The sequence below is a fragment of the Lepisma saccharinum genome, chromosome 3 (genome assembly GCF_977018435.1).
Source record: "Lepisma saccharinum chromosome 3, izLepSacc3.1, whole genome shotgun sequence".
Taxonomy (NCBI): Eukaryota; Metazoa; Arthropoda; class Insecta; order Zygentoma; family Lepismatidae; genus Lepisma; species Lepisma saccharinum.
The window spans coordinates 113,688,588-113,713,524 of record NC_139231.1 but is presented as its reverse complement, the minus strand read 5'-3'; the positions used below and the strand labels follow the sequence as shown (position 1 = coordinate 113,713,524).

The window sequence follows — 24,937 nt, the reverse complement described above, 5'->3', positions numbered from 1 at the left end:
CTAGATTTTTGTAGCACGGAAGACGCATTTCGACCGAAATCGTAAAAAGTAAAAGTTTACATTTTCCATTATAAAACTTCCGGAGCAAGTGCAATGTTCAAGTACATTTTCTAGTTCTGTTAGATCTCACGGGCACTTTATTACGATGTGTTCTAAAATCAATGGGGGGGGGGGGAGCAGCTGCAGATACGCCTGGATAACAGTGGCCACTGACCATTTGATACTAAGGAATTGGCCAATCATGAGTCGGCAAACTTGCTACGAAATCTGCTGCCTGCCTGATAGGTTGACGTATTCAGTGGCTGTGAGATTGTTATGCACAATTATTAGTCTCTATAAATCGTATCACCATATTTTGTAATACGTCTAACAGGTGTGATAAATGAATTTTTATAAGTAGGATGACGTTAAAAATCTAAAGATGATTTATGTTTCTTTTCTGTTTGTTAGTTCCTCATTCGAGTACTGGCAATTGCATGAGTGTTAGCGATGGTCTTTCATTGGTTTCATCGTTATATCTATCCTTATCGCTGCAAATATTTGAGAGGGAGAAATACGATGTTAAAGAATCCAGGAGTACATAAACTATCTAATCCTTAAATTAAAATTGAGCTCCCAGCCCCGACAGTGTAGCGATATAACTGCTGCCTTGATATCAATGGGGTCCCTGATTCAATTCTAAGTGGACGTAACATTTCATGAAATGGTTTCGGATTCCACTAGAAGCTGTAGCTCTCGTCCCGGTTAGACTCTGTACATATAGTGGATCTTACAAATCCAATCAACTAATCATTGCAATACGGTGCAAAAATGAGCACCCTTGGGCAATTTTATTGCTCGCCGTCCTAGTCCTTCGTGAGGTTAGAAAATAATTTCTACAGTACTGTCATGGTGGACATAGAATTAATCTTTGAAGCACATCTAAAACTATTGATCCAATTCTGATCAGTATTTATGCATAATACATTATGAAAAAAAATTATAATGTTAATCCGTTATTTTCACTCATAAATATGCGTTGCAACTATATGTATATGCATTGGCGAAGAGGGACAATTACGCACCAGGCATGCATTTATTCCAATATCGTCGGAATGAGCAATGCTACTACAAAGATCTCCGCCAGAAATGAAGAGTATGAATTTCTCCCCATGTGGCAAGTGGAAGCGGTTTCCTAAGTTGATTATTAAGCCTTATACGATTTTTGAAAAATATGATGAATTAGTATTTACCGAATCCCATGTATTCCTTATGGACATCAACTTCAACCTCAAGTTACGGCTCATCAAATGGGAGTTTCGACTTTTCCTACTACTATGACATAGTTCAACGTGTCCTTTTTCCGTCCATGTACTTTTCTACGTCATCGGATGTTTGATATTCCCGAGAGAACTAATAAAATAATGGTCCCATAAGCCTAGTGCATTTCTCCTTGCCTCCTACGGCCATCCTGGCAGTGTTGCCAAACCTGATGTGCATAATAGAGCTAAATTTCACCATTAATATAGTTAAAGAGGACTTTCAAGGAGCTAGATTAACGTAGGCTGCATAAAGTGCCTACTAGGGTAATTTTAGTTGTCAGAGGGGTGGGGGTGCTGCTATTAACGTTAGCTTTAAAGTGATGACAATTTATTCTTAGTTTTCACCGCCTAGATTTGCCGGCATCACCCATCTCAATAATCCAATGATGTTAATATTAGGGATGTGACGAAGCTGAAAATTTACCGATGCCGATGTACTCACCGATAATTTTTGGAACCGATACCGATGCCGATATTTAACCGATTTCGATACATAAGATTATTAAACAGAAATGGGATGTTATTTTCAGCATGACAAAAATAAATTTGCTATGTACATTTCTATTGCATATCATATGTATATACATATATATTCTCAAAAGATGCGCATGTACATTTGCATCTACAAAATGTTATGTAAACCTTTAAGAAGAACATGGATTCTCAAGAGATTAAACATTAGTACACAAGCAGTTCTTTGAAATGCAAAATGAATTCCTGTTCTCCCAGATTCAACTTCAGAAACACGAGATTTGGAAGCACTTCAGGAAGTAACCTACTTCTTCTCTTATCGCAAATCTGTTCAGCAACACTGAACACTCAATCACTGAATACTGATGCAGTAGGTATGCCCAATTATTTTCTCAGGACTTGCTTCAGGTTTGAATATTCATTTTTGAATTTCCAATACAACAGCAGTTTGCAATAATTTTATTACAAAAACTTTACAATAATGACGAATCATAACCAAATTTTCAATAAATCTTACAAAACTAGAATATAAAACTTATTACAAGGTAAAAACTCTAGTATAATCTGTACCGCTTTAAATATCGGATTTTTGCCGATTCCGAAACCGATGCCGATGTGTCAATTTCGACCGATTTTCATACATCTGTAATCGGCTTCGGCACATCCCTAGTTAATATAAAATCGAAAATAAAGGGTTCCCGGATAACAAAATTGTCATCTGCATCTTATCCACAGCGCTATATATAAAAATACATGGGGGGGAAAGAAGAGGTGGGTGACGCAGCCTATAGCTATACGAATATCACGCCACGTGCAAAATGTACACTCATAGCAAAAGTTGGTATTTATGGGCCGGAGCCAGTGGTGTCATCATAGTGGGGCAGAGGACGGGTGGCACAGTTCACAGTCAAACGAGTGCCCGAAAGAGCCAGATCTGCCTTCAAAAGAACGAAGTTGGCAACAGTGATCAGCAGCTGCCCCAGCGAGAAAGACCTAGGGGAAATTGTCCCTCCTCGCCTTAGGTTCACAATTAAAATCATGGCAGAGAAAATAGTATCATTAATGCACTTTCTATTCAAGGGTTGTATGTTTATTTGATGTCTACTTTATTAAGTTAGTTCTGCTTTTCTGAAACTCGAAAAGCTACAATCTTTCGCCACCCCCTTCTGTTCTGATTTGGACAGTTAAAAGTTACGGCATACTGTGAGGCAGAAAGGAACTGAAAATAAAGACCCTTCAGTAGCTGTTTGCAATGGCTGAAAGATTCAAAATTGCCTTTTTCGAACTTTGTAAGTTTTGTGCTATTGAAATGTGCATATCTCCATCAACGAATGCTTGCGGGTTGAGTACTCTGTCTATTCTGCCCTTTGAGAAAGAGCTTGCAATTTTTAAAATTTTAAACAAGGTTGTAGCTGCTCATAAAAACATATGCATCTTTTCCTAGTCTCTTGCTGTGGTTCATTTTCTCATTTTAGCAAAAGATTACTCTGTTACGTATAGTAATTATACGTATATCCAGCGAGTTGATAATGAGTATAGTTTTCATGGTGTATTTTGTCCCGTTCATAAACAGATAAACGTATCTGTTGTTCACTTGAATAGTAAGTCTGTGATTGCACTCAATAATGACTTAGGAAAAGGAAACATATTTCAATTTATTTAACATAAAAGGTTCCTGCCTAATAGTATTTTTGTATATGATGGAACAAAATGAAACATCTCGGTGATTTATCTTTGGATCTGAATGTAAAATATGTCAAATTAGACCGTAGTAAAGTATTAAGTAAATACATTTTAGCCGGTACTTAGCCACCCTAAAATTTGACTCCAAATGTGTAGCCCCCCCCCCCCCTATTTCAAGCTGGTGCCATCACTGCTTCATTACATACTATTTTTAATTATATCGCATCTCAAAATGGCTCGTTTTTTTAAAAAAAAATTATCTTTATTCTTGTTTAACCTTCGCGTCATCATCCCTTCCCCATAAACATGTCGCTGAGCGATGCAGTGACCATACCCAGAGAAAAGCAAGCCAGAGAGAGGGACAAGATGCGATAACGCTATGGCACGTGCTGTGGTTTCGGCAGGAAAAGGGATGGGAAAAGGATGTTTATCCAAAGCACATTCGGTTAGTTTAAGTTTGACGCTGTTAGTAACTTCGCATTTTTGACCCATTTGATGCTGTAATTTTAAATTTTGATCGATTAAGTAGGTTTCATGCTGTTCTTTTAGACATATTAGGTCAACTAAAGATTTTAAGAATACGCAAGTTTTAATGAACCTATATAATGCAATCGTTCGTTCAAGACTTGAATACTTAAGTGAAATTTGGGATCCATTTTATCAAGTACATTCAGATAATATTGAACGAATTCAGTTTAAATCTTCACGATATTTGTATTTTAAAAAGTATAATCGTTCAGCAGTATTAAATAGAATTTCTTATAATTTTTTACCTAGATTTTCAGGTGCCACCTTTGAAATCTAGAAGATTAATAGCTCAATATTTTATACTTTATAAGATTATGAATTACTTAATAGATTCGCCTGAAGTGTTGCAATATTTCAAACTTAATGTTAAGCCAATACATTTTAGGTGTTTGCTTCCTTTTTTATTGATAAATCGAGAAACAATATACATAAATCTTCAGTTGTTATCAGACTATGCACAAATTATAACAACCTTGTTCAAAAGGGAATTAAAGTAGACTTCGGGCTTCCTTTTATAACATATAGCTCAATAATAAAAAGACATATATTATCATTGCTTACTCATTTAAATTCACAGTAAATTTGATTGAAGCTGTGTTTGTATTATATTATATTTATCGATACTATGTATTTAAAGTCATACCTTATTTACTCTCATATGAATTTGATATTTGTACAAATTGTGTAATTAATCTTAGTGTTCATTGTCTATTGTGCGATGTATAATATGTTTGTATCTGAAAGTATTTAGCAGTACTCTGTTGTGATTGTACTATATTGTGTTTGTATTTTGTTCTGTTACTTTGTGTAACATACCTACTGCCATTTCTATCTATCTTTTTTTATCTTTTGCTTTGTATTTTGTAATATTGTAATTCTGTTGTTTTGTAGTTTTGTATTTTTGTAATGTTTAAAATGTATATTTAATCTTTATTATAAATATTTTTAATATGATCCTTTGTAATTGGAACTATTGGTTCTGTTAAGGATCTTTTGCTAAATAAATAAATATTGAATTTGTTGGTGTTAGTAATATTTACGATTTTGTTAGGTGTATTGTTCAATCTTCCTCCACGCTCAAGTGGCTATAATGTCATTTTAAAAACCACGAACAGATATTATTTAAAATGTCATTCCATCGTTCCGTCCTACAGCAAATCCACTAAAAAAGTAGTATGATGGAAACTTTTTTCTTATTGACCAGATTTTTAGAAGATACCAAATTGTATGGATCCAGTAACTTATTGTTTCACTTTTGTTTTTAGCATGTCTGTTTGGTACCGAACTTGAATTTGTAGATTCGTAACACCAGTGACCGGATTTTTTTCTTTTTATTATTGAATTTGAGAATATTCTCAAAAGTAAAAACGTTGGGGATTTACCTTGCTCGTTATACGTAACACAATATACAATGTGTGAGGTTCATTCAAGGACCAGATATTTCTTTTTATTGTTATTATTTCAAGCTTTCCACCTGCAAAGACAGTTCACAAATTTGTAACATCAGTGAGAACATATTTCCTTCAATTTCTCTAACATAGTTTTATTTTAGTTCACGTGAGTTTGGCTGCAGGAAGTAATTGTTGCAGTACTTCTGTTTCTTTTACAATTGGGAGAGTAAGTCACTTTAACTTTACAGTTTAAAAAGTGGAGAGAAAATCTTTCATCCCAGTTCAATCAGAAGTCAATCGATCAGGACAACCAATGCCATCTGTTGACGTAGGGTTTATTTACAAGATCTCTGGATTCAACTCTGAATGTATTTGCCAGAGGCAGAGGCACGGTTTGGTCCTGATACCAACTGGATCCATCTGATGGTGCCTCGTAATATTTCCATAGACGTGTCAATTCCGCCAAAACTCCAGGAATTTCCAGCGCTCCTTCCTGACTTCTCTTGGAACTGCCAGCAGCATCTGGCGCTTGAGTTACGGCTGCTTCACGTCTCCTTCCACCGGCACCACGCGTTTCCCTCCCGATAGCCAGCAGTTAATCATTTAGATTTTTGAAGAAGGGGGGTAAAGGAGGCGGGATCCACCCACGCCTGCATTGTTGCGTGGAAAATGCTCCAACAGCTGCATTGTTTCGGGGAGGAGGCAGCGTCAACGGCTCGGAATACAACGAACGCAAGCGCAAAGATGGGAATGCATCAAATGGAGGAACCCGCGCAAGAAGAGCAAACAATGAAAACATCCGGAAGTCCTTCGCTAACGAGGGCAGAAAGGCTCCGCAAACAACGAAACAAACAAAAAATAAAAGCCCAGTAAACAAGCCACTCCCGACCAAGAGAGAGAAAAAGAAAGGGGAAAATTCGAAGTTTGCAGTTTACTTGCTGCAGAACTGCATTTCATCTGAAGAAACGCAGCTGGGTTATTTCGTTCAAGGATACTGAATAAATTACCTTCAGTGGCGTGCCAAAGGCGGCGGGTCATAACTCCCCACCCTTATGTCCCAGTATTCCTAAAAAAAAGTATCAAAGGCAGAAAAATATGGCAAAATGAGGGCTGACTACTAAAAAACGTATACGTAACTACCCCTTCCCAAAATTCTGGGTACGCCACTGATTAGTACTTTCTTATATTTTACAGTGCGTTCGTTTTGGCTCTGGACCAAGATAGCGTGTGAACAACCTTGAACAACTCTAATAACAGAGGTTAGTACTCGTTATGCAATATAAATATAATTGTCTGCGTGCTAAAGATATGCGAGTAAATAAGGAGATGTAACGGGACGAAAATGCCGGTATCTGCGCCATGTCACGCGCTATCTCGGCCCAGAGCTAAAACGAACGCACTGTATTTTTACCTTGAATTGATGCGAAACTCCCAATTACACAAGGTACACACATTATCTTTATTCTTGTTATTTAACTTTTGGCAAATAGCGACGATGAAGATGAACTGACTCCGAAATAAACACCTATGCCAAGGACTCGGATGATCTATAGGACCACGGATGGCAAGATCGTCAGCACAGCACTCAACGCGCTCGACCACCGAGACGAAAAGATGTGGGTCTGACTTATCGCACAACACTTGAGCAACCTTGTGTTCTGACGTCACGGGAGGAAGCTTTTTATATTTAGGCTAAATGCCTACGTTGCTAACTACGTAGCTATGCTTAGTTCTCTTAGCCCAAATAATAATTTTTCATAGTATTAATGTTAATTAGTGTTGCCCACGAGACGAGACTTCGGCCTGTCTCGTCTCGTGGAAATGCTGTCTCGTCTCGAAAATATTCGTTTGTCTCATGACACATGGTCAATCTCGTCCCGTCTCGAATTTTTAAAAGCCTGTCCCGTCTCGTCCCGTGGACAACACTAATGTTAACCTAACCTAACCTAAGAGGCCAAATCTAACCTCGTAGGCATTCCTTGCCTGACGTCAGAACACAAGGTAGCAAAACTGTTGTGCGACAAGGAAGACCCAAAAGGAGTAGCTCTACCAAGTAGAGAAGAACCCCGCAATCTCGCGAACTAAAGTGGACAGTCATTTGTTTCTCTTCCAGTTTCCCTTTCGCTCGTGCCTGCGTGCTGTTAGCACTCGAATGTGTCGAGGAACGGCATATTGTTCCGTGTTCTGTATGTAGGTATAACGAACGTGTTCTACATTCATTTATACGTATTTACAGTGGATAAAGATGAACGCAGCTAGCTTTTGACAGTGCTGCACATTTTGACAACGCAAAGGCAAATCGCACTTTTGTTGATTGCATCATACACTCTCCAGCCGCTTGAAGAGTTTTTCTCTTCGTGGTACAGCTGATATAATTCATTGCGCATATACGAAGTATATGCTATCGTAGCGCGCTTCGAAGCAGGGTCCTAGGTTCGAATGTTTGTTAAGACATGAAGTTCTACTGTTAATTAATTTTTGAAATAATGGTCCATTAATTATTTGTGGCCGTCACATCGAGCGAAACGAACTAAAAAAGGTAAATTTATCCTCTGTGTGGAAGTAGACCTTACACGTTCTTGATCTTAACTGTAGTGGTGGTGATGCGATCAGCACTACGCTCCGGTCGCCTTTAATCTCTGTACACAGGACAAAACCCTTAACACTGACAAAATTATGGACAGGGCCTATTGCAATAAAATAAAATGTTATTTTCGAACTCTATGTTCATTCATTGAAATTACTACATAGACCACGACAGCGACTGAAGTCTCTTGTACTGTGAATATCCATACGGAAAATAACGAAAGATTTGAAATGCCTTCATCCCAATATTTATTTCAATACGAGCATTGCACAAAGAATGGGGAAACTGGAGGGGGGTGATGATGATCAAGATCACTTCAAACACGCTTCTTTGCGAGACTTGCAATACAGATACGACAAGATCACCAAGCTACATGATCAACAGGGCACACGAACAGATTTTTCTTGTAATGCTATTTCATTTTCTTTTCTTTCAGTAGCTGCGATTGCCAAGACATTCGAAAACTCAAGCACAAAAGTACTCCTACCTTGTCTTGTGCCGTACTTGTTCGATTTGAACTATCGTCTCGAAAGACGAATGCAACAGCCCTGCCATCTGTTGCCTCTTAGTAAAACTAACTCGAAGGCGTTCGCCAGAGCAATCTTCCTGCCATCTATCGCTTCTTACTGAAACCAATTGAAGACGTTCATGCGCTACAGCAGCTATTCCAAATTTTATTTCACTATAGCTACTCCTGTGCACTACTCGCTACTTTTGCATACAAAATTAAAGAACCATATGCATATTCAAAAGAAGCTCATAGAAGTTGTACTCACTAAATGATAGGTACCATTATCATCATGCAGTGATATATCCCCACATTCTCTCAAACCACCTCAACGTCCCTAAAATTTATTTACCAAAGGCCAATTTATGGTTATCTTGGCTTTAAATCTAACCGTACACACCTCCCCTGATGGAAAATTCTGAAAAAAAAACGTGATTATAATGATAAATGTTATTCGATATATTTTGACAGAAGTGTAATTTGTTTTTACTAGTTTTTCAGAATAATAAGGTGCCTATCAATCCACCTTTGATATCTGAGTACTGCAAATAAGATGCTACCCAAATTAATGTTTACACAAATATATTTTATATTAGGACTAATTATACCATTTCAAAATAGATGAATAAGAACGCAGTGTTCTGAATGAAAAATATCAATGACATTCTTTCCCTCACCGACTCCTTCTAGGATGGCCATTGTCATGATCAGGATGGGAACTAAAATATGCAAGTAGAAATTGATGGGGCTAAAGTCTCTCCCGAAATTGAGAAATCAAAGAGTAAAGAACTCGTAAAAAGCCAAAGTGGTAAATGGAAACTCTCGTTACATGACCCCCAGCCATTGAACAACTTTTAAAACAAAGGTGAAAAATAATAATTAGAAAATATTAGATAAGTGTATCCCACCCTCCCCACCTAGTGGTTGCATGACCTTGTAGTTGGTGGTGGAGCTTGCATGCTCTAATGACTTGTCAGGCAAGGAGAGCCAGACTAAGAAGCAACCGAACGGTTAACGGCTCCAAAGGCAGAAAACCAAGAGGTAAAAAAACAAAAAAAAAAACTTTGTCCACCTGGCTCCAGATGGTAGCACCTTGTAAGGGCCCCTTACCAGAGTTATGGCAAAGATCTCAACGGCTGATCTGGCGGAGAAGGAGTCCTTTGGTACAGTGCAGAAGGCGGAAGAGACAACCCTCTAATAAAAAGGAAACCACTGCCTTGTGAAGAGGGATCTTCCATGGGTAAGGGAGACAACCACGACAGAAAACAACATGCTTGGATACCGTGGATGCTTCAGGTGGCAGCCCCAATAACCTGCACATCGTAAATTACCTTATTAAAGAAACTAAAGTGAAATGCAACCAGATAGACGCTTTGACGACAACCTTTTATGTTAAACGGAAACGGAGATAGGATGTTGAAATATCAGAACTCTGAAAGAAAGCTCAAAACTAAAACAAGTAGAAAGAGAAATGAAAAAATACAAACTAGAAATTCTTGGGTTGAGTGAGTGATGGATAGACCTGGTGAAATAAGAACACAAGATGGAAATACAATTCTGTATTCAGGACAAATAGGAGATAATGCAGCAGAACACAGGAATGGCATAGGGATACTCCTAAACAGAATAGCAAAGAAGAGCCTAATAGAATGGAAGCCCACCTCCGACAGAATAATTACAGCTAGGTTTAGAACCCATTTTAGAAATATAATACAATGTTATGCTCCTACAGAGATAACAGAAATTGAGAGGAAAGAGGAGTTTTACCAACAATTAAATGACACAATAAAAATGTGAAGAAGAGAGATATTTTCATCTCATGGATGACATGAATGTCAAGGTAGGCTCGCAAAATGAAGGATTGAAACATATAATGGGAAAACATGGTTTGGGAGATATAAACGACAACGGAGAAAGATTGGTAAACCTTAAACAACAATGGAGAAAGATTGGTAAACCTATGTGCATAAATAGGTCATTGGAGGAATAATCTTCCCTCATAATTTGATTTGTTATTTTTTAAGTCCATTTTATGCACAGTAAGGCTAATCGGGACTGGACCTACAGTTTAAAGTGGGATCCGAACCACTTGTGCCTCCACCAGGTATCAAACCCAGGGACCCCTTGATTACAAGGCGACGACGCTACCACTGCACCATCAGGAAGGCCCTCTTCCCTCATAAAATTGTCATAAAGTAACTTGGATTTCACCAGATAGCACTACAGAAAACCAAATAGACCACATAACAATAAGCAGGAAGTTTAGGAGATTGCTAATGGATGTAAGGAATAAAAGAGGAGCGGATGTTGCCAGTGATCATCATCTTGTGGTAGCAAATTTTAAGCTAAAAATAATGTCACCATCCAAGAACTTTGAAGGAAGAAAAAGGAAAATTAGTATTCAAAGTTTGAAAGAGAAAAAAAATAATAATAATAATAGATTCCAAGCTCTCTCAGAAAATACACAGCACGAATCAGATATTGAAACAAATTGGCTATTCAATACAGGTATAGTTTTTAATAAATCAAATTAACTGAGTATCTGAACTGTATATCTGGATATATCTCATTCAAACAGTTGGAGTTCGAGTTTTTGCTATACGTAAGTCTGCTTTATGCACAGTAAGGCTAATCGGGACTGAACCTACAGTTTATAGTGGGATCTGAACCACTATGTGCCTCCACCAGTTATCAAAACCGGGACCCATTGATTACAAGGTGACGACATTATCGCTATGTCATTGGAGAAGCCCCAAATAGTTGGACATTCACTGTCTACTTGTCTATCTGTGTGTCAAACAATGTACGCAGATAACAGTCAACCAGATTATACTGATATATGTCAATTGCTTACTTGTATATGAGAATTATTCAGAACCAAATTATGCCAAATCGTCATTATCTTGGAATAGAATGAACTTCTTGCACAAGCAAGCATTTTTGTTGACAATTTTTTGACAATGTTGCCACATTCATCTCAAAACACCAAGAAGAAATGTAGCTATAGAGCAATTTTAATACATGAATTTAAGAGTGAAGCTACAGCTGCAAATGTTGTAGGCTATAATAGCACCACTACCGATCAATAATATTAACCACACAAAAATTTATTACTCATTAGTAGGGAGACAAATTTATGGTAAATAAAAACTGAGGAGAGCGGTAAATAAAATGTTAGATCAGCGGTATATACCAGTGGTGGAAAAAAAGCAACAGACTAATCTTATCGCTGCTACAGCTAACAAGTTCAATGAAACTGGAAGTTGAGTAGGAGAAAGGGGGAGAAAGGAATGCAGCTTGACAGGGAGTGAAGTTTTCGAACTGAGATTATGTGCATGGGAACTCCCAATTTGCAGCATCTTCCTGATGTGATCGAAGATAAAACATTATTCAGCTGCAAGTGGTAGGAAACTTTAGGCAAATGTTTCGTTACAAATCGACAGTTTGGGCGCACAACCTCGATTGCCGGTTTTTGCATATTTTCTACTTAATTTGATGATATTTCACGGTTATTTCGCGAAAAAGTGTTCATTTCGCATTACTTCACGAATAAAACTCATGCATATTTCATCATTGGGGGTGTAGTTACATCCAGAATATTCAAAATTGCATCTTTTTTTGACATTTCGCACATCGCGAAAAATCAATGTCCCTACTCATTAGAAGCTATTTGACATTAAACACAACTAAATTCCGAGAGGAAGAGGAAAAATATGTTTTCCAAAGGGCCACAATCATAACAAAATGAGTTATTTGAAACGTGTTGAAAAATATTGTGTTGAACCACCCGCAACCCACGTAGTGGAACTTAGTACCACCTTTTTTAAAATTTTGAATTATTTCACTTAACCATGCAATAATGGGAGGGAATGCACTAGGTAACCTATCTACACTGTTCCCAAGACAACATAGAGCCATTTGCTCCTTTTACTGGCATTCTTTCAGTTGCTTACATGATCAGTACATCTTAGGTGGCACTCTGTACCACACACGGGAATGTTTCCTACCCTAAATCATGGCTTGTCAGCTACTAATGCAGAGGAAAAAATAACAGCAGAACAAAGATACGTTGTTCGAAATGCAAATTATATGTGTGCATAAACCAATGCAGTACCCATACAAAATATTAGAGTTGTCAAAATAATGACACTGAAAATTGACAACCTTCAGTTCCCTTTATTTCAGTTAGTATGTGTTTTCTTACAAAGCAGAAGAAAAATATTGACAATGGAACATTTTTAAACATTTGGAAGATTCTTAGACTTTTGTTTCATATACTCATTGCTTTTTCTGCAAGTTGGTAAGATTTTGACAGTGAGAATTTCGGAACAAATAGCTTCCTTTCTTAGTTCACGTAAGTTGTAAGGTTTCAGTTCGTCTTGAAAATTACTTTGAAAATTTTCTAAATGGTGAGTTCATTTTTCACTGACAGAGCAGCCCTTGGTTGAACTTTGCCTGCTTAATAAAGAAAATTCATTATTATTCTTATTATTTTTTTGTTCCTTCATTATTGAGCAATTGTTTTATTATTTTTAGAATAATATTTTGGTGTATTTCTTTCAGGAGTCTAAGTTTGTTACTCTGTGATATAATGTCTCTCCTTCCTTTGTATTTTATTTTCTTTAATTGCTGATAAATATTTTCGAAATGGAGATGTTTGCATTCATATATGTATCGCCAGATTTCCAGTAAGTGCTAGTGTAATTCAACACAAATTTGCATTGATAATGCATGTCAATAATGTTGGTTTTGATTAGGTGGAACTGAATGCCGCACGTGGGACGTTTGTGCTATGAGGCTGCGGATGACAGACGGATAAGTTAATACTCAAAACCAATGCCACACATTTACCCACTACAGTTAAAAATGCAGAAGTTACACTCTGTCAACATGTCACTTCGACAAACCATACCAATTCAGTGTGAAAAAGAGCCTTTGTTGCAGTACACTCCCCACACTGACTCAAAAACATTTTGCCTGAATTTGGCACTAGAAGCACACTTTCTAATTTTGTGTGAGTGTTGTGAAAAGGTAAAGATAAATATATCACCTATGCATTGCAGCAAAATGAGAAAACATGCATACAAGACAGGCATTTGCATGAAATATTTTAATAATGTTGTGAAAAAATAAATATGCTGACCAAGGCAGTAATATATTTTATTAAAAACGTAAACTAAACGTAACGTTTCAACCTTCTAGCAAGGTCTTCTTCAGACTCTGTATCAAGTACAAGACTTTTTACATTTAGTTTATGTTTTTGTATTACTGCCTTGGTCAGCATTTTTTTTTTCATAATCATGGAAACAAGGCTTAATGGTGTTATAATAATGTTGTGTGTTAACTTAGTGGCAGATGTGTCACAATACTCCACCTGTGATCTTAAAAAGAGTTTGAGAACCACTGATCTAGGTGATACTCCAGGGAGGCACTAATTAGAGACTGGTCTTTGTGTTTCCTCTACAAAGCGATTGATAACGCTGGATGTTCGGACACAATTTCTGCTTGAAGAAACATTTCACCAACAGCCAATTCAATGCTCGATAGCGATGGCAGAGGGCTTGGCTCTTCTATTCTTAGCCACTTACAAGAAAAGTCTGTATTGCTATTGTTTCATTCAAGGTCAGCGACCCAGAAAGGAAAAGAAGCAATTTCTTTGTCAAGCATGAACACTGAACCATTCAAACTGACTTCCTGAACTTGCAGTTATGTGTAGTTCAGTAGTGTATGTTGCCCCTACAAGAAGAGTAAGGCATTCAAGATGGCAACAAAATCTAGTTTGTTACCAACTGATAATGTTGTCGAGTTTCAAGCATTAGATATGGATTGAGACCCAAGCGACACAACCAACCTTCAGAAATAAATGCAACTTTTCAAACAGAGGCAGCAAAGATTAAATATATTGCTTTTTGTTTGCATGATACTTAGGTGCTAATCTCAATAATGTGCACCACATTGCTTCAGTCTCTTGATCGCACGTGCGTGCATGGTGCATGTCTTACTTTAGACTGAAAAAAACCATGTTGGTTTTAGCTTCAGTGTGAAATTTGTGTTTCTTGTCACGTGTCCCTATTGTCTGAAATTTCTGTTAAATATGGATTCAAACGACAGTGCCCTCACATGGTTCAAGGTAAGATAGCAATGTATTTTTGTCTAGTTAATTTTTTTGCTTTACCTTGGATTATTTTTTCTCTGAAAATTTCAGCAACAAGTGCACAATTATTGCCACAAGAATTCAACACGTATCAGGCAACATGCAGTTTCATTCTGAGCTCAAACTTCCCAGTGTTGTCTATGTGGGGGCCTGACGATGTTCAAAATTTGTAAACAAAAAAAAAAAAGAAAAAAGTGTTTTTAAAATTTATTTTCTTCTTCTTTTACTTGATAATGAAAGTTGGTTTAATTCAACCATAGGCTTGTAGCCTAGTCTGTACTGACCAAAACGGGGCAAAATTTGTAACTCTAGTATTCAGAGAAATACAAATTTACATAAAATTTTGCGAAATTTTTATTTTCTCACCGAAAACATTAAAAAATATTTCTTTCTGATAGTATCAGCAGCAAGTGCACAACTTTTGCCACGAGAATGAAACACATATTAGGCAATATGCACACATTTTTTTCTTTTTTCCTTTGTCTTCTTTGTCTCCTTGGCAATGGAAATTGTTTTTTTCCGACCATAGGTTTATACCCTACACTGAGCAAAACAAGGTATAATTTGTAATTCTGAGCAGATTCATCGAGAGATGCGGCGATGACCAAACAAAAATAAAAATATTGCATTTTAAATATTTTAGAGAAGAAGTATAAAAATAAGTCAGAATAATTGCTTATTTGTGCGAAATAAGCCAACCGACAGCATGAAACAGCTCGAAATACGCAACAGATTCGCTAAAGTTTAGTGCATCGAAATGAGGGTCTGGTACTACCCCTCGCGCTGAACCGTCCTGTCAAGTTTCCTATTGACGGCAATGGTGTTTGACGGCTCCACTCATCACAGAATGGTGTGAATCTCTGGTCTCTGCCGGTGCCGAGAACAGCCGAACGCTTCCGAACAGGTAGACACCCTATGACAAGATCCAACGACCTCTACTTTCCCCCACTCTTGAAGGTGTGGGTCATAACAGGCCCTTTTTTCAGGCCGCACCCCCATGTTTACAGCCATGGCAAGGTTTCTCTGGTCATCAAGACTCTTCGAAGTGTCCAGTGGCATGCTCAAGGAGGGGTTGGTGCTGCTTAGGCTCAATATTCTTAAAAAAAAAAAAAAAAAGGAAAGGCAGGAAAAGATGGTAAAATGAGGAATTGAAGAAAGACTACTACAAAGTACTCGAAAATCCTGGGTACGTCAAGGCGAATGTCTGCTATTTCCACTTGTTAAGAGAAAAAAGCACATATTGAACGATATTAAATCTGATTTTCATTATCAAAACAACAATTGGCAGCGAAGTATAAAGGTTCTTACCTTTCAACCCTTCAATAGAGGTGTTTTTTGAGTTTCGACACGGAGAGAAAGAAAAAATGAGAATTGTTGGTTTTTGGAACTGCTCATTTTAAGTAGTGCAGTCTCCAAAGTATTTTCTTTCAAGTTTATCATTTTTAGTGTTATTAGCAGTATTATTAAAGTAATTAACACAATTAAACTAATAAATCATAAAAACAATATCAGCAAGAAAATACAATAGTTTAAAAATAGCCAAGAAAATAAATAATAAAATAAAATAATATGCTGTGCTGAAGCCTTTACGTTTATGTGGTATCATTAAAATACACGTTTCATTTATTTTTAATTCTTTAAAAATGCCTTCTCTATCGTAATGTACTTCTTTTATGAATCATTAAAAAGAATCGATATACACGAATGTAAGAACAAGGAAATAATACATAAATACGTTTTCCTGGCTAAAACTGGCAGATTGTACTAAACTTTCTCCAGTGACATTTTAACCCTATGTTGTCACAGATTTACAACTACTTGCCCAAAAGGGGCGTAATGTACAGATCTTCCGAAGCAGGTGGGAAACACCCCAGTCAAGTCAATGGACCTTACACGGAACATCTGGTGGTTTTGTTTTGTGCCGCAGTGCTGTGTATGAAGATGCGAGTGAGTTTTTTGTGTACGTGTTCTGAGTCCGTAAGTGTTGTTTACGGTGTAATTATTCACGTTGCATTATACAGGAAGTACACGAATTTTATGTTATTAGCAGCATAGAATATCATGTACTATGGGGAAGCTGGAACAACATATCGTGTTTAGGTTAAAGCAAAAACCTTTCGGTTCACTAACATTTGAAGAAAAGCTCATGACTGTTCAGAATGGTTGACCCTGTCCTCCGCTACTAAATTAGACAGCCAAAGTTACTGAAAGAAATAGGTCTTACACCAGGCATTTTACAGTTTCTAATTACCAATTTCAGAACTGGCTTTGTGGAAGTGAGCGTTTGTCAAAACTATTCTGTTGGCCTTGTCTTTTGTTTTCAAACGGCACCAGTAAAAATATCTGGGTTTCTGCTGGATTTAGTAGTGGTCTTACGAAATCTGCTAATGCTCATGAAAAATCAGAATGTCATCTTCAATGCGTTCTAGAGCTGTACAATTTTGGAGAAGAAAGGGTTGACGAAGGCATAAACAACCCATTGAAAGTTAATAACACTTTGCACAATCAAAAAATGAAAAAAAAATCAATTGAATGATGTAAGATTATCCAGAATTAGATGAACATTTTAAAACTGCAACTGTGTTTAAAGGGACATCCATCGACATACAAAATGATCTGATCCATGTAATTAGTGGTGTTGTGAGTGAAACAATTTTTAAAGAAACTGAAAAATTAGATTTTGTTTCAATTATGTTAGACGAAACATTTTATGTTAACAGTAGGTCTCAATTGACAACTGTCTTGAGATATGTGCGTAAGGAGGAGGTTGTGTTAAGTGTTAAGGAACGACTTATCGGTTTTTCTGATTTAAGTGCAGACCGAACATCCAATGGATTACTTCTTCATGTAAAAAATGTTGGCAAGAAGTATAAAGTGGAGGATAAAGTCATTGCTCAAACTTATGACAGGGCGGGACATTTAACTGGTTTGCAAAAGAAGTTCCAGGATGAGTACCCGAAGGCATTATTTACGCATTGCTATGCTCACATACTAAATTTAGTGCTGTCTCAGGGAATGAATGAAATCACAGTGTGTCATGAATTCTTTTCAACTTTAAATGGCATCTCTACCTTTTCTTCACATTCCAGCAAGAGAGTGTTTGCATCATGCTTGGTTAACACAGTTGAACAGTACAGGGATTCAATAATTGACTTTTTTTTTCTAGTATTCATGAGAAGAATGATGAAAATCGGAAGGGACCGGATAGGTGTGCAGCTTATGGATTTGTGCAGTTTTTGGAAAGCTTTCGAACGGTATTTTTACTGAACATATTTTCTCCTTTGTTTTCTCTCACTGGTGTTATTCTTAACGTCCTGCAAGCAGAACATGTTGATATTATGACATGCTTAAATGTGATCAGAGATATTGAACATGAATTAAAGTGCTACAGGAAAGGTTTTGTTCATTGCGACGATTGCAAAAAGAACTTGGCAGAAAATACTATTTTGGAAGAAGACAAGTGTGAAACAGTTGGTTTCAAAGTAGTGTGGGAAAAAAGTGTTTCTGTGGTAGACACACCCTCATCTCTCAGTTCAAGAAAAAGAAAACAAAATGAAATCATCCATGGTATATCGCCTGAACAAAAGTACAGGCTTTATTTTGCAGTTATTGACAACCTTTTGTGTCATGCAATTGGTCGCTTTTCTTCGTTGCAGAAATTGCTGTTTTTTGAACTTTTAAATCCAAGAAAATTCCAATCATATTCGGAAACAAACAATTTCCCCGGTAATCTACTTACTTACTTGCAAAGAGTCTATCAGAATGTTTTTGATATACAAGGCCTTAAAAATGAACTCATTGTGTTTTATAGAACTGCTACATTCCACGATAAATCCCCATGCAAATTGGTAGCATTTTTGATAAAAGAAAATTTAGACAACGCTTTTAAGGAAGTGTTCAGTTTGGCTAAATTAATTTGCACCGTACCAGCCACAAAAGCATCAGTTGAGAGAAGCTTTTCTGCTCTCAAGAGAACCCATACTTTTAAAAGATCAACCCAAGGAGAAGAGCGGATGTGCAATTTGGCTCTATTACCCATTGAAAAAGAACTCTTGGAGTCAGTAAGAGAAAATGAAGAATTCTACGACACAGTCATCCACAAATTCGCCACGAAAACAAGGAGTCTAATGTTTATGTACAGGTAAGACATTTCATATTAATTAAATGCCTATTTTACTTTGTAATTTGTGCATATCACTTTGTTCCATTTGATTACAGGAATACAAGTTAACCATATTTAATAATTCTCATCGTATGGGATAGAATTATGTCTTTTGTAGTTGTAAGGTCTGTGGTATGAGTTTTTACATTGAATTGGTGATGACCTTGGCGTTTATTGCAGAAAAATATTGTGACCCCCCCCCCCCCTGGTTGAAAGATCGACCCTGACGTTTGGCAAATCTTGAGATGACTACGTAAAATTGTCACGCTTTGCCACTGTTTCTGAGATCTTGCAGAATTTAAATTTCCTGCTGAAAAGACTCCCGGCATTGTGGCCTAATTTAATAGCTGGCATTTAAGGGTTAAAACACTGTTTAGCTAAAACATTTAAATCATGCATAAACCATAAATAATGTTACTATAAAACTTTTGATTCATAGGCGGCAACCCTTGCAGGTAGGAACTCTGATTGGCACCATGCTGTCAACTGGCTCAAGAAGCAGCGCCACCGACAGAACACAAAACGATTGGTTCCTATGATAGCTTCCACTTTAACACCTTCCCTGTCTAATTTTCTGACAAAATGCTTTCCCCTTTCTGTGTATATTTCCAAGTTTGCGCAGTAATATTTTTAAGTAGCTACTGCTTCAGCACAATTCATCCGAGTATCATGGTTCATACGTTTTTCTCTTCAGAATAGAACAGGCTTTCAAATGGTATCACTCACATGTGTACATCAAGTATGAGGAAAGGGAAATCGGGGATAATTCGGGAAATTTACCAACGAAAAATCCATTTTGGTAACTTTGGGGCCCTCTGGACCAGCCCAGGATATACGTACCCGATTATAATCTACCTTGAAAAATACTATGGTCTATAGTCTATACGTAATGCGTCCGCCAAGTTTCATTGCAATATCTTCAATAGGTATGAGGGAAAAAATATTTTGCAATTCTGTTTGACAATACTATTATAAACTCACAAACTCAAAAACCAAAAATAAATCACCAACAGTTCAAATAACACAACACCAAAAAAAAATGTACTTAAAGCAACTGTCTAAACGCAGAACACAAATGAGCTCATGATTGCACTTTGTCAGCATAACACAAAAACAATTTACTTTCCTCTGAACTACCACTTCTTTTTTGTCAGCACTGAAAATCGTGACTAAATAAAAGGTCGTTGTGCCTTCAATAGCAAAACATATGTTTCACCAACAAAAAACATATTATTCCATTCAACACAGGTTACTTCAGTTAGAGATGTTTGTGGGCGTAATATTCAGCCCAACACAGAAAAGCTATAGCGACCAAGGGCGTAATATTACGCCAAACACAGGGAAGGGGTTAACAAGCAACAGCTAGCAACTATGATGGTACATTGTTCATAAAAATGGAATGGAGTGTATGAATGCCAGGCTGGTAGCAACAGAACTGTTGTGGATATGCATTAAAACAAGATGTCAGGGGAAAACCTTACACTGAAAACCTAACCACACACCAACTTGCAGCATTGTCTTCTCAACACATCATATACCCACATAACACAATCAACTTGCAAGATGACACATGCAATACATGTTTTATGAAAATCCCTCATGCAAATTACCACCTTATGAATGGTTTCTCACCTCAGCAGAACTTATGGAATTCCATTAAGTAATAACAATAAATTGTAGTACTTACTGGTGGTGCTGTTGCTGTTGTTGAGATAATGATTCTGCCTGCTTCAAGCGCTTTCGAAGTTGTGATGTCCTTGAGGATCTGTGAAGATACTTCCGTTTCCCCTTGCATTCATATGTCCAATGGCCAAACTCCAAGCATTTCTGACATCGAACACCTGATGTGCTGTAACATTGGAAAAAATATGGATTTGAGCAAAGACAGCTGATAATGAATTCAAAGAAAAAATGTTACATTAAAATAACATGACATGCATACATTCCTCTGATGCTCACATTGTGATATTATTCTTCAAAACGAGACTGGATAGAATGGCCAAATTTTGAGAATAATCTCCAGGTTAACCATGAAAATATCACTAATCTTGGTACAAAGAAGCATACAGTTATTCGGGGCTTTGGTACAGCTATTGAGAATATTAAATATTTTTGTGTTTTTTGTGTGTCCTTGCAAAAATAATTCAGTCTTGCTGATAGCACCTGTGGCAAAATTTTCAATTAAGTAGAATGCTGCATAATGATACAGATGAGTGAAGTTGAACACAAGATACTCTGTGTAATGATTACATTACACATTGTTGGAAACTGAAATTAAAACTTTTGATTTACAAAATTAGGTATAATTACAGAATACTGGATTTTGACCTCGAAATCACGAATCTGCAGTTAAAAATTGGCGGTCACGTCTAGAAAATGCAAAATACCGTGCATACATTACCGCTATGATTGTCGATACACTAATATGGTTGCCATGTTTGATGATGTGAACAAGTGAAGTTCGCTATCCGTTCCATGGAGCGTTGCTTTACATGTGACAATATGGCGTCTTCAGTAGATGTGGAAAACATACTTGCCCCACGAACCATTCATGTAAGGTTAGGTTAGGTTAGGCAAACATAGTTAAAATTCAAGGTATTCATAAACAGGAGCAATTGAAGGTGACGGGAGTGTTCTCCGAATTATTTTCTAGAGAATGTACTAACCAAATAAGTTTTCTGGATGAAGTATCAGAGGTTCCGATGTCCCGGTCACTGCTTGAAATTTGGATAATACATGTGTAAAGTGTAATATATTGCTTTTCAAAATGTCGATATTTCTCTGGAAAGAAGTAAGGAAGCCATGTTTTGTGGAACGTAGCCACTGAGTTGCGCTGTCTACAGTGTTGCCACACAGTGTGTTTGTCACTTGAAGAGGAAGGATCGGTTGAGAATGGCAGGACAGCAGAGTGTGAACCGTTAAAATAACGTGATGAGCAGAACGACAGTGACAGTGATAGCGACAAAGGAAGAAGAGGAACATGTTGAGTGTGGATTCTAAGTGTGGCAACACTGTATCCACTGTTGGATTGTAAACACTACAGACTTTGAAGGTAAGCTTAGTGTTATTTGAAGTATGTTTGCCAAACCTAACTTAACCTAACGTTACATGAAATTTTCAAGTTACAGACATGACCGGGAAATTGTAATGTCAGATTCGTGTTCAGGAGGCCTCATGTAGAAAGTATACAAATTTCAAACAAATCTGGGAACACTCCTGTCATCTTCAATTAAGCCCATAAACATAGTTTTTGAACGCTAATCATTGCAAAAAATTGTTTTCCTTCAAAAATCACCGATGTTTACTTCTTTGACGGACCCCCTTATTTCTACTTATTTCGCATTTTCTAGACGTGACCACCAATTTTTTACTGCAGATTTGTGATTAGGATGCCAAAATTAGAGTGAGTATGCCGAATTTGAAAGCAATCAGAGATACTTCCGGTATTCTGTAATTGCTCCCAAAATTATACAAACACATTTGTCATTCAAATTGAAGTGGAAACATATCAGATTTATTTGATTAGAGGTTATTGGGTACTACTTTATTATGGGGGTGAAACCTATAAATAATTTATTTCGCACTTTTTCACATTGCTAACGTACTATTCTGCATTGTGGAACATTTCTTTAGGTGAAATAATGAATTTCCAACGAAAATAATTTCTATTTCTTACATTTACGAGTACTTACTGTTACTCGTTATTTCGATTCTGTAACACACATTATGGTGATAGTGTACTGGTTCATCGCACGTTGTGTGAGTGTTTTGTCGATTAATGCAGTGTTGCAACCTTGTTCACCGGAAAATACCTACTGTTGTGCCTGGATTTGAAATTATGCTAATACCTTGCAAACCATTGACGTTAGCCCCACAAACAATTTTCCGTAAGGTAGGTTAGGTTAGGTTAGGTTAGGCAAGCATAGTTAAAAAAAAAATACTCGACACGTCATATTCTAGTGAAAACACGACGAGTTTGAAGCACTGACTACGGGGTTTACGTCACCTAATACACGGAACATTGTGCTCTCGTGCAGAAAGCAAATGGCGGCAGCAGAAACAGCGTGTCGGACAGAGATTTTCACAGAAAACAACATGTATTTGCATTAAAATGGATCAAAACTACATTCACAAACTTCCACAATGCTACAGAAAATGATTTCCGTAAATACTTTCTCCTGTAAATTTGAAGAAATCCGTCACCCCTATAGTAAAGTATTACCGCTTATTGTACATAGCATCTACCTCACTACATTAATCGCAAAGAAAATTAAAAACGTGGAATGGTGATGGATTGATAGATTATGTACTTAACAATGATTAGCATAAACACAGCTATTATGAAAATTAAATATTTTACTGCAAATAAATATATTCGTGAAATTAGTAAAGGGGTATTTCCTGCATGAAAAAACATTACAATTTTTAGGGTTAGGATGTGTGTACGTTCGCGAAGAGCATTATCCGAAACATAAAACAAAAATGGGATTGAAGAGTGCACACTTGCCTGGTTATAAAATGGCCGCAAGCTTTTGTAGATCTAAATATAATAGGGGAGGTACATGTATTTTTGTAAGAAACGAAATGGCTACCGAGGAACTTAAACTTGATCACTATCATCAAGAAAAAGATTTTGAATGTTGTGGTATTGTAATTGATTCCCTTCAACTATTAATATTAGTAATTTATAGAACTCCTGACAGCAATATTAATGCCTTTTTTCATAATTTTATAAAAGTCATGGATTATCTGACAAAAAAGAATCATAAATTAATTATATGTGGAGATTTAAATATTGATTTTTTAGTTAAGCATACCCATACTAAAAAAATGAATAACTTATTAAAACAATTCAATTTAAATGCTATAATTGACAAACCAACTAGGATTACAATTACTTCTCAAACATGTATAGATCAAATAATTACTAATATTACTAAAAGTGATTGCATATCAAGTATAGGTGAAGCTGGACTGTCTGACCATTCATATCAGAAACTTGAAATTAATATTCCTAACTTAAAAACTCACAAAAATAAAATCAATAAGGATGTTATATATACCAATAAAAGAAATTTTAGTATGGAACATATTAATTATTTTAACCAACTCTTAAAATCTGAAACGTGGGAAGATGTGTACAGAGCTCAATCTGTCAACGACATATTTAATGCCTTCATAAACATATTCCAGTACAACTTTGAATTAGCCTTTCCTGCCAAACCATATAGAAATAATGGAAGAAAAGTTATGCCAAAGAAACAAGTTAGGTATAAGATTTGTGACCTTGTAGAATTATATCAATTAGTACATTTACGGGGATTTGTAGTTCACAGCAAAATATGTTAATTCTAGTCAAGAAGTCTAATCATGAATACTGCTTTTACTGCTAATTATACCTTTTCTTCGGTAAAAGTCCTCCTGCACCTACAGTCATTTCTGTATTCACCTCGTTCAACAAACAAATGATAAACAAAACTCACGCGCTGCAACGCTTCACTTGTTCGAAATGTTCACTTCTCCAGGGTTGCCAACTTCGCAAACGAATCTAAAATATATGTATGTTTTTTTTTGTACGTACTGTAGTCTATGGCTGTAGTATCAGACCTGTATGTTCAGTTGGATCCATTAGTATTGCTCGGCCTGTTCTTATGATATGACGACTTTGCGAGGTCTTATGGATCCCACTGTACATACAATTTACATACATATAATGTAGATTTACACTCTTGCTGTCGGCCCATAAAGTTTGGAAAATGACTAAGGCTCTAGAGATATTAATAATAAATTAGTAACAATAACAATCAATAGCTATATTATTTTTATTATATCGCTGAGAAATGGAAAAACTCTTCTGCTACATGAATTTATCGCACATGTACGGATAAACATGTAGGCGCAGGATTACGACCAAAAGTAATTTACACTAAGTTTTAAAATCGTAGGTCAGGTACATTATTTGGGGGGCGCGTCCTCATGTGTCCCCGCTAACGATGATGGTCGCATTTAAATGTTCCGTGTGATCTATGGAGAACATTTTCCATCCCGAATGTCGGTATTTTTTAAAGGTCAATATCTGATTAAAAGAATTCCGTTCCACCCACCCGCCTAATGATTTATCATACCATATCGTATTGTTGTGGGAATGATAC

At 36.7% G+C, this 24,937-nt stretch overlaps 1 protein-coding gene across 1 annotated transcript in view; it reads right to left on the bottom strand.

The window, feature by feature from the left end:
- The window catches only part of LOC145985325 (uncharacterized), a 31,753-nt gene extending 7,473 nt beyond the window's left edge, over window positions 1–24,280 (bottom strand). The window contains exons 1-2 of the mRNA XM_083119212.1: window positions 24,185–24,280; window positions 20,473–20,634 (exon numbers count right to left, since the gene is read on the bottom strand). Coding sequence (XP_082975338.1) covers window positions 20,473–20,634; window positions 24,185–24,222 — 200 coding nt within the window. The 5' untranslated portion in view covers window positions 24,223–24,280. The remainder of the gene's footprint in view (window positions 1–20,472; window positions 20,635–24,184) is intronic.
- Between the last annotated feature and the right edge of the window lie 657 nt (window positions 24,281–24,937).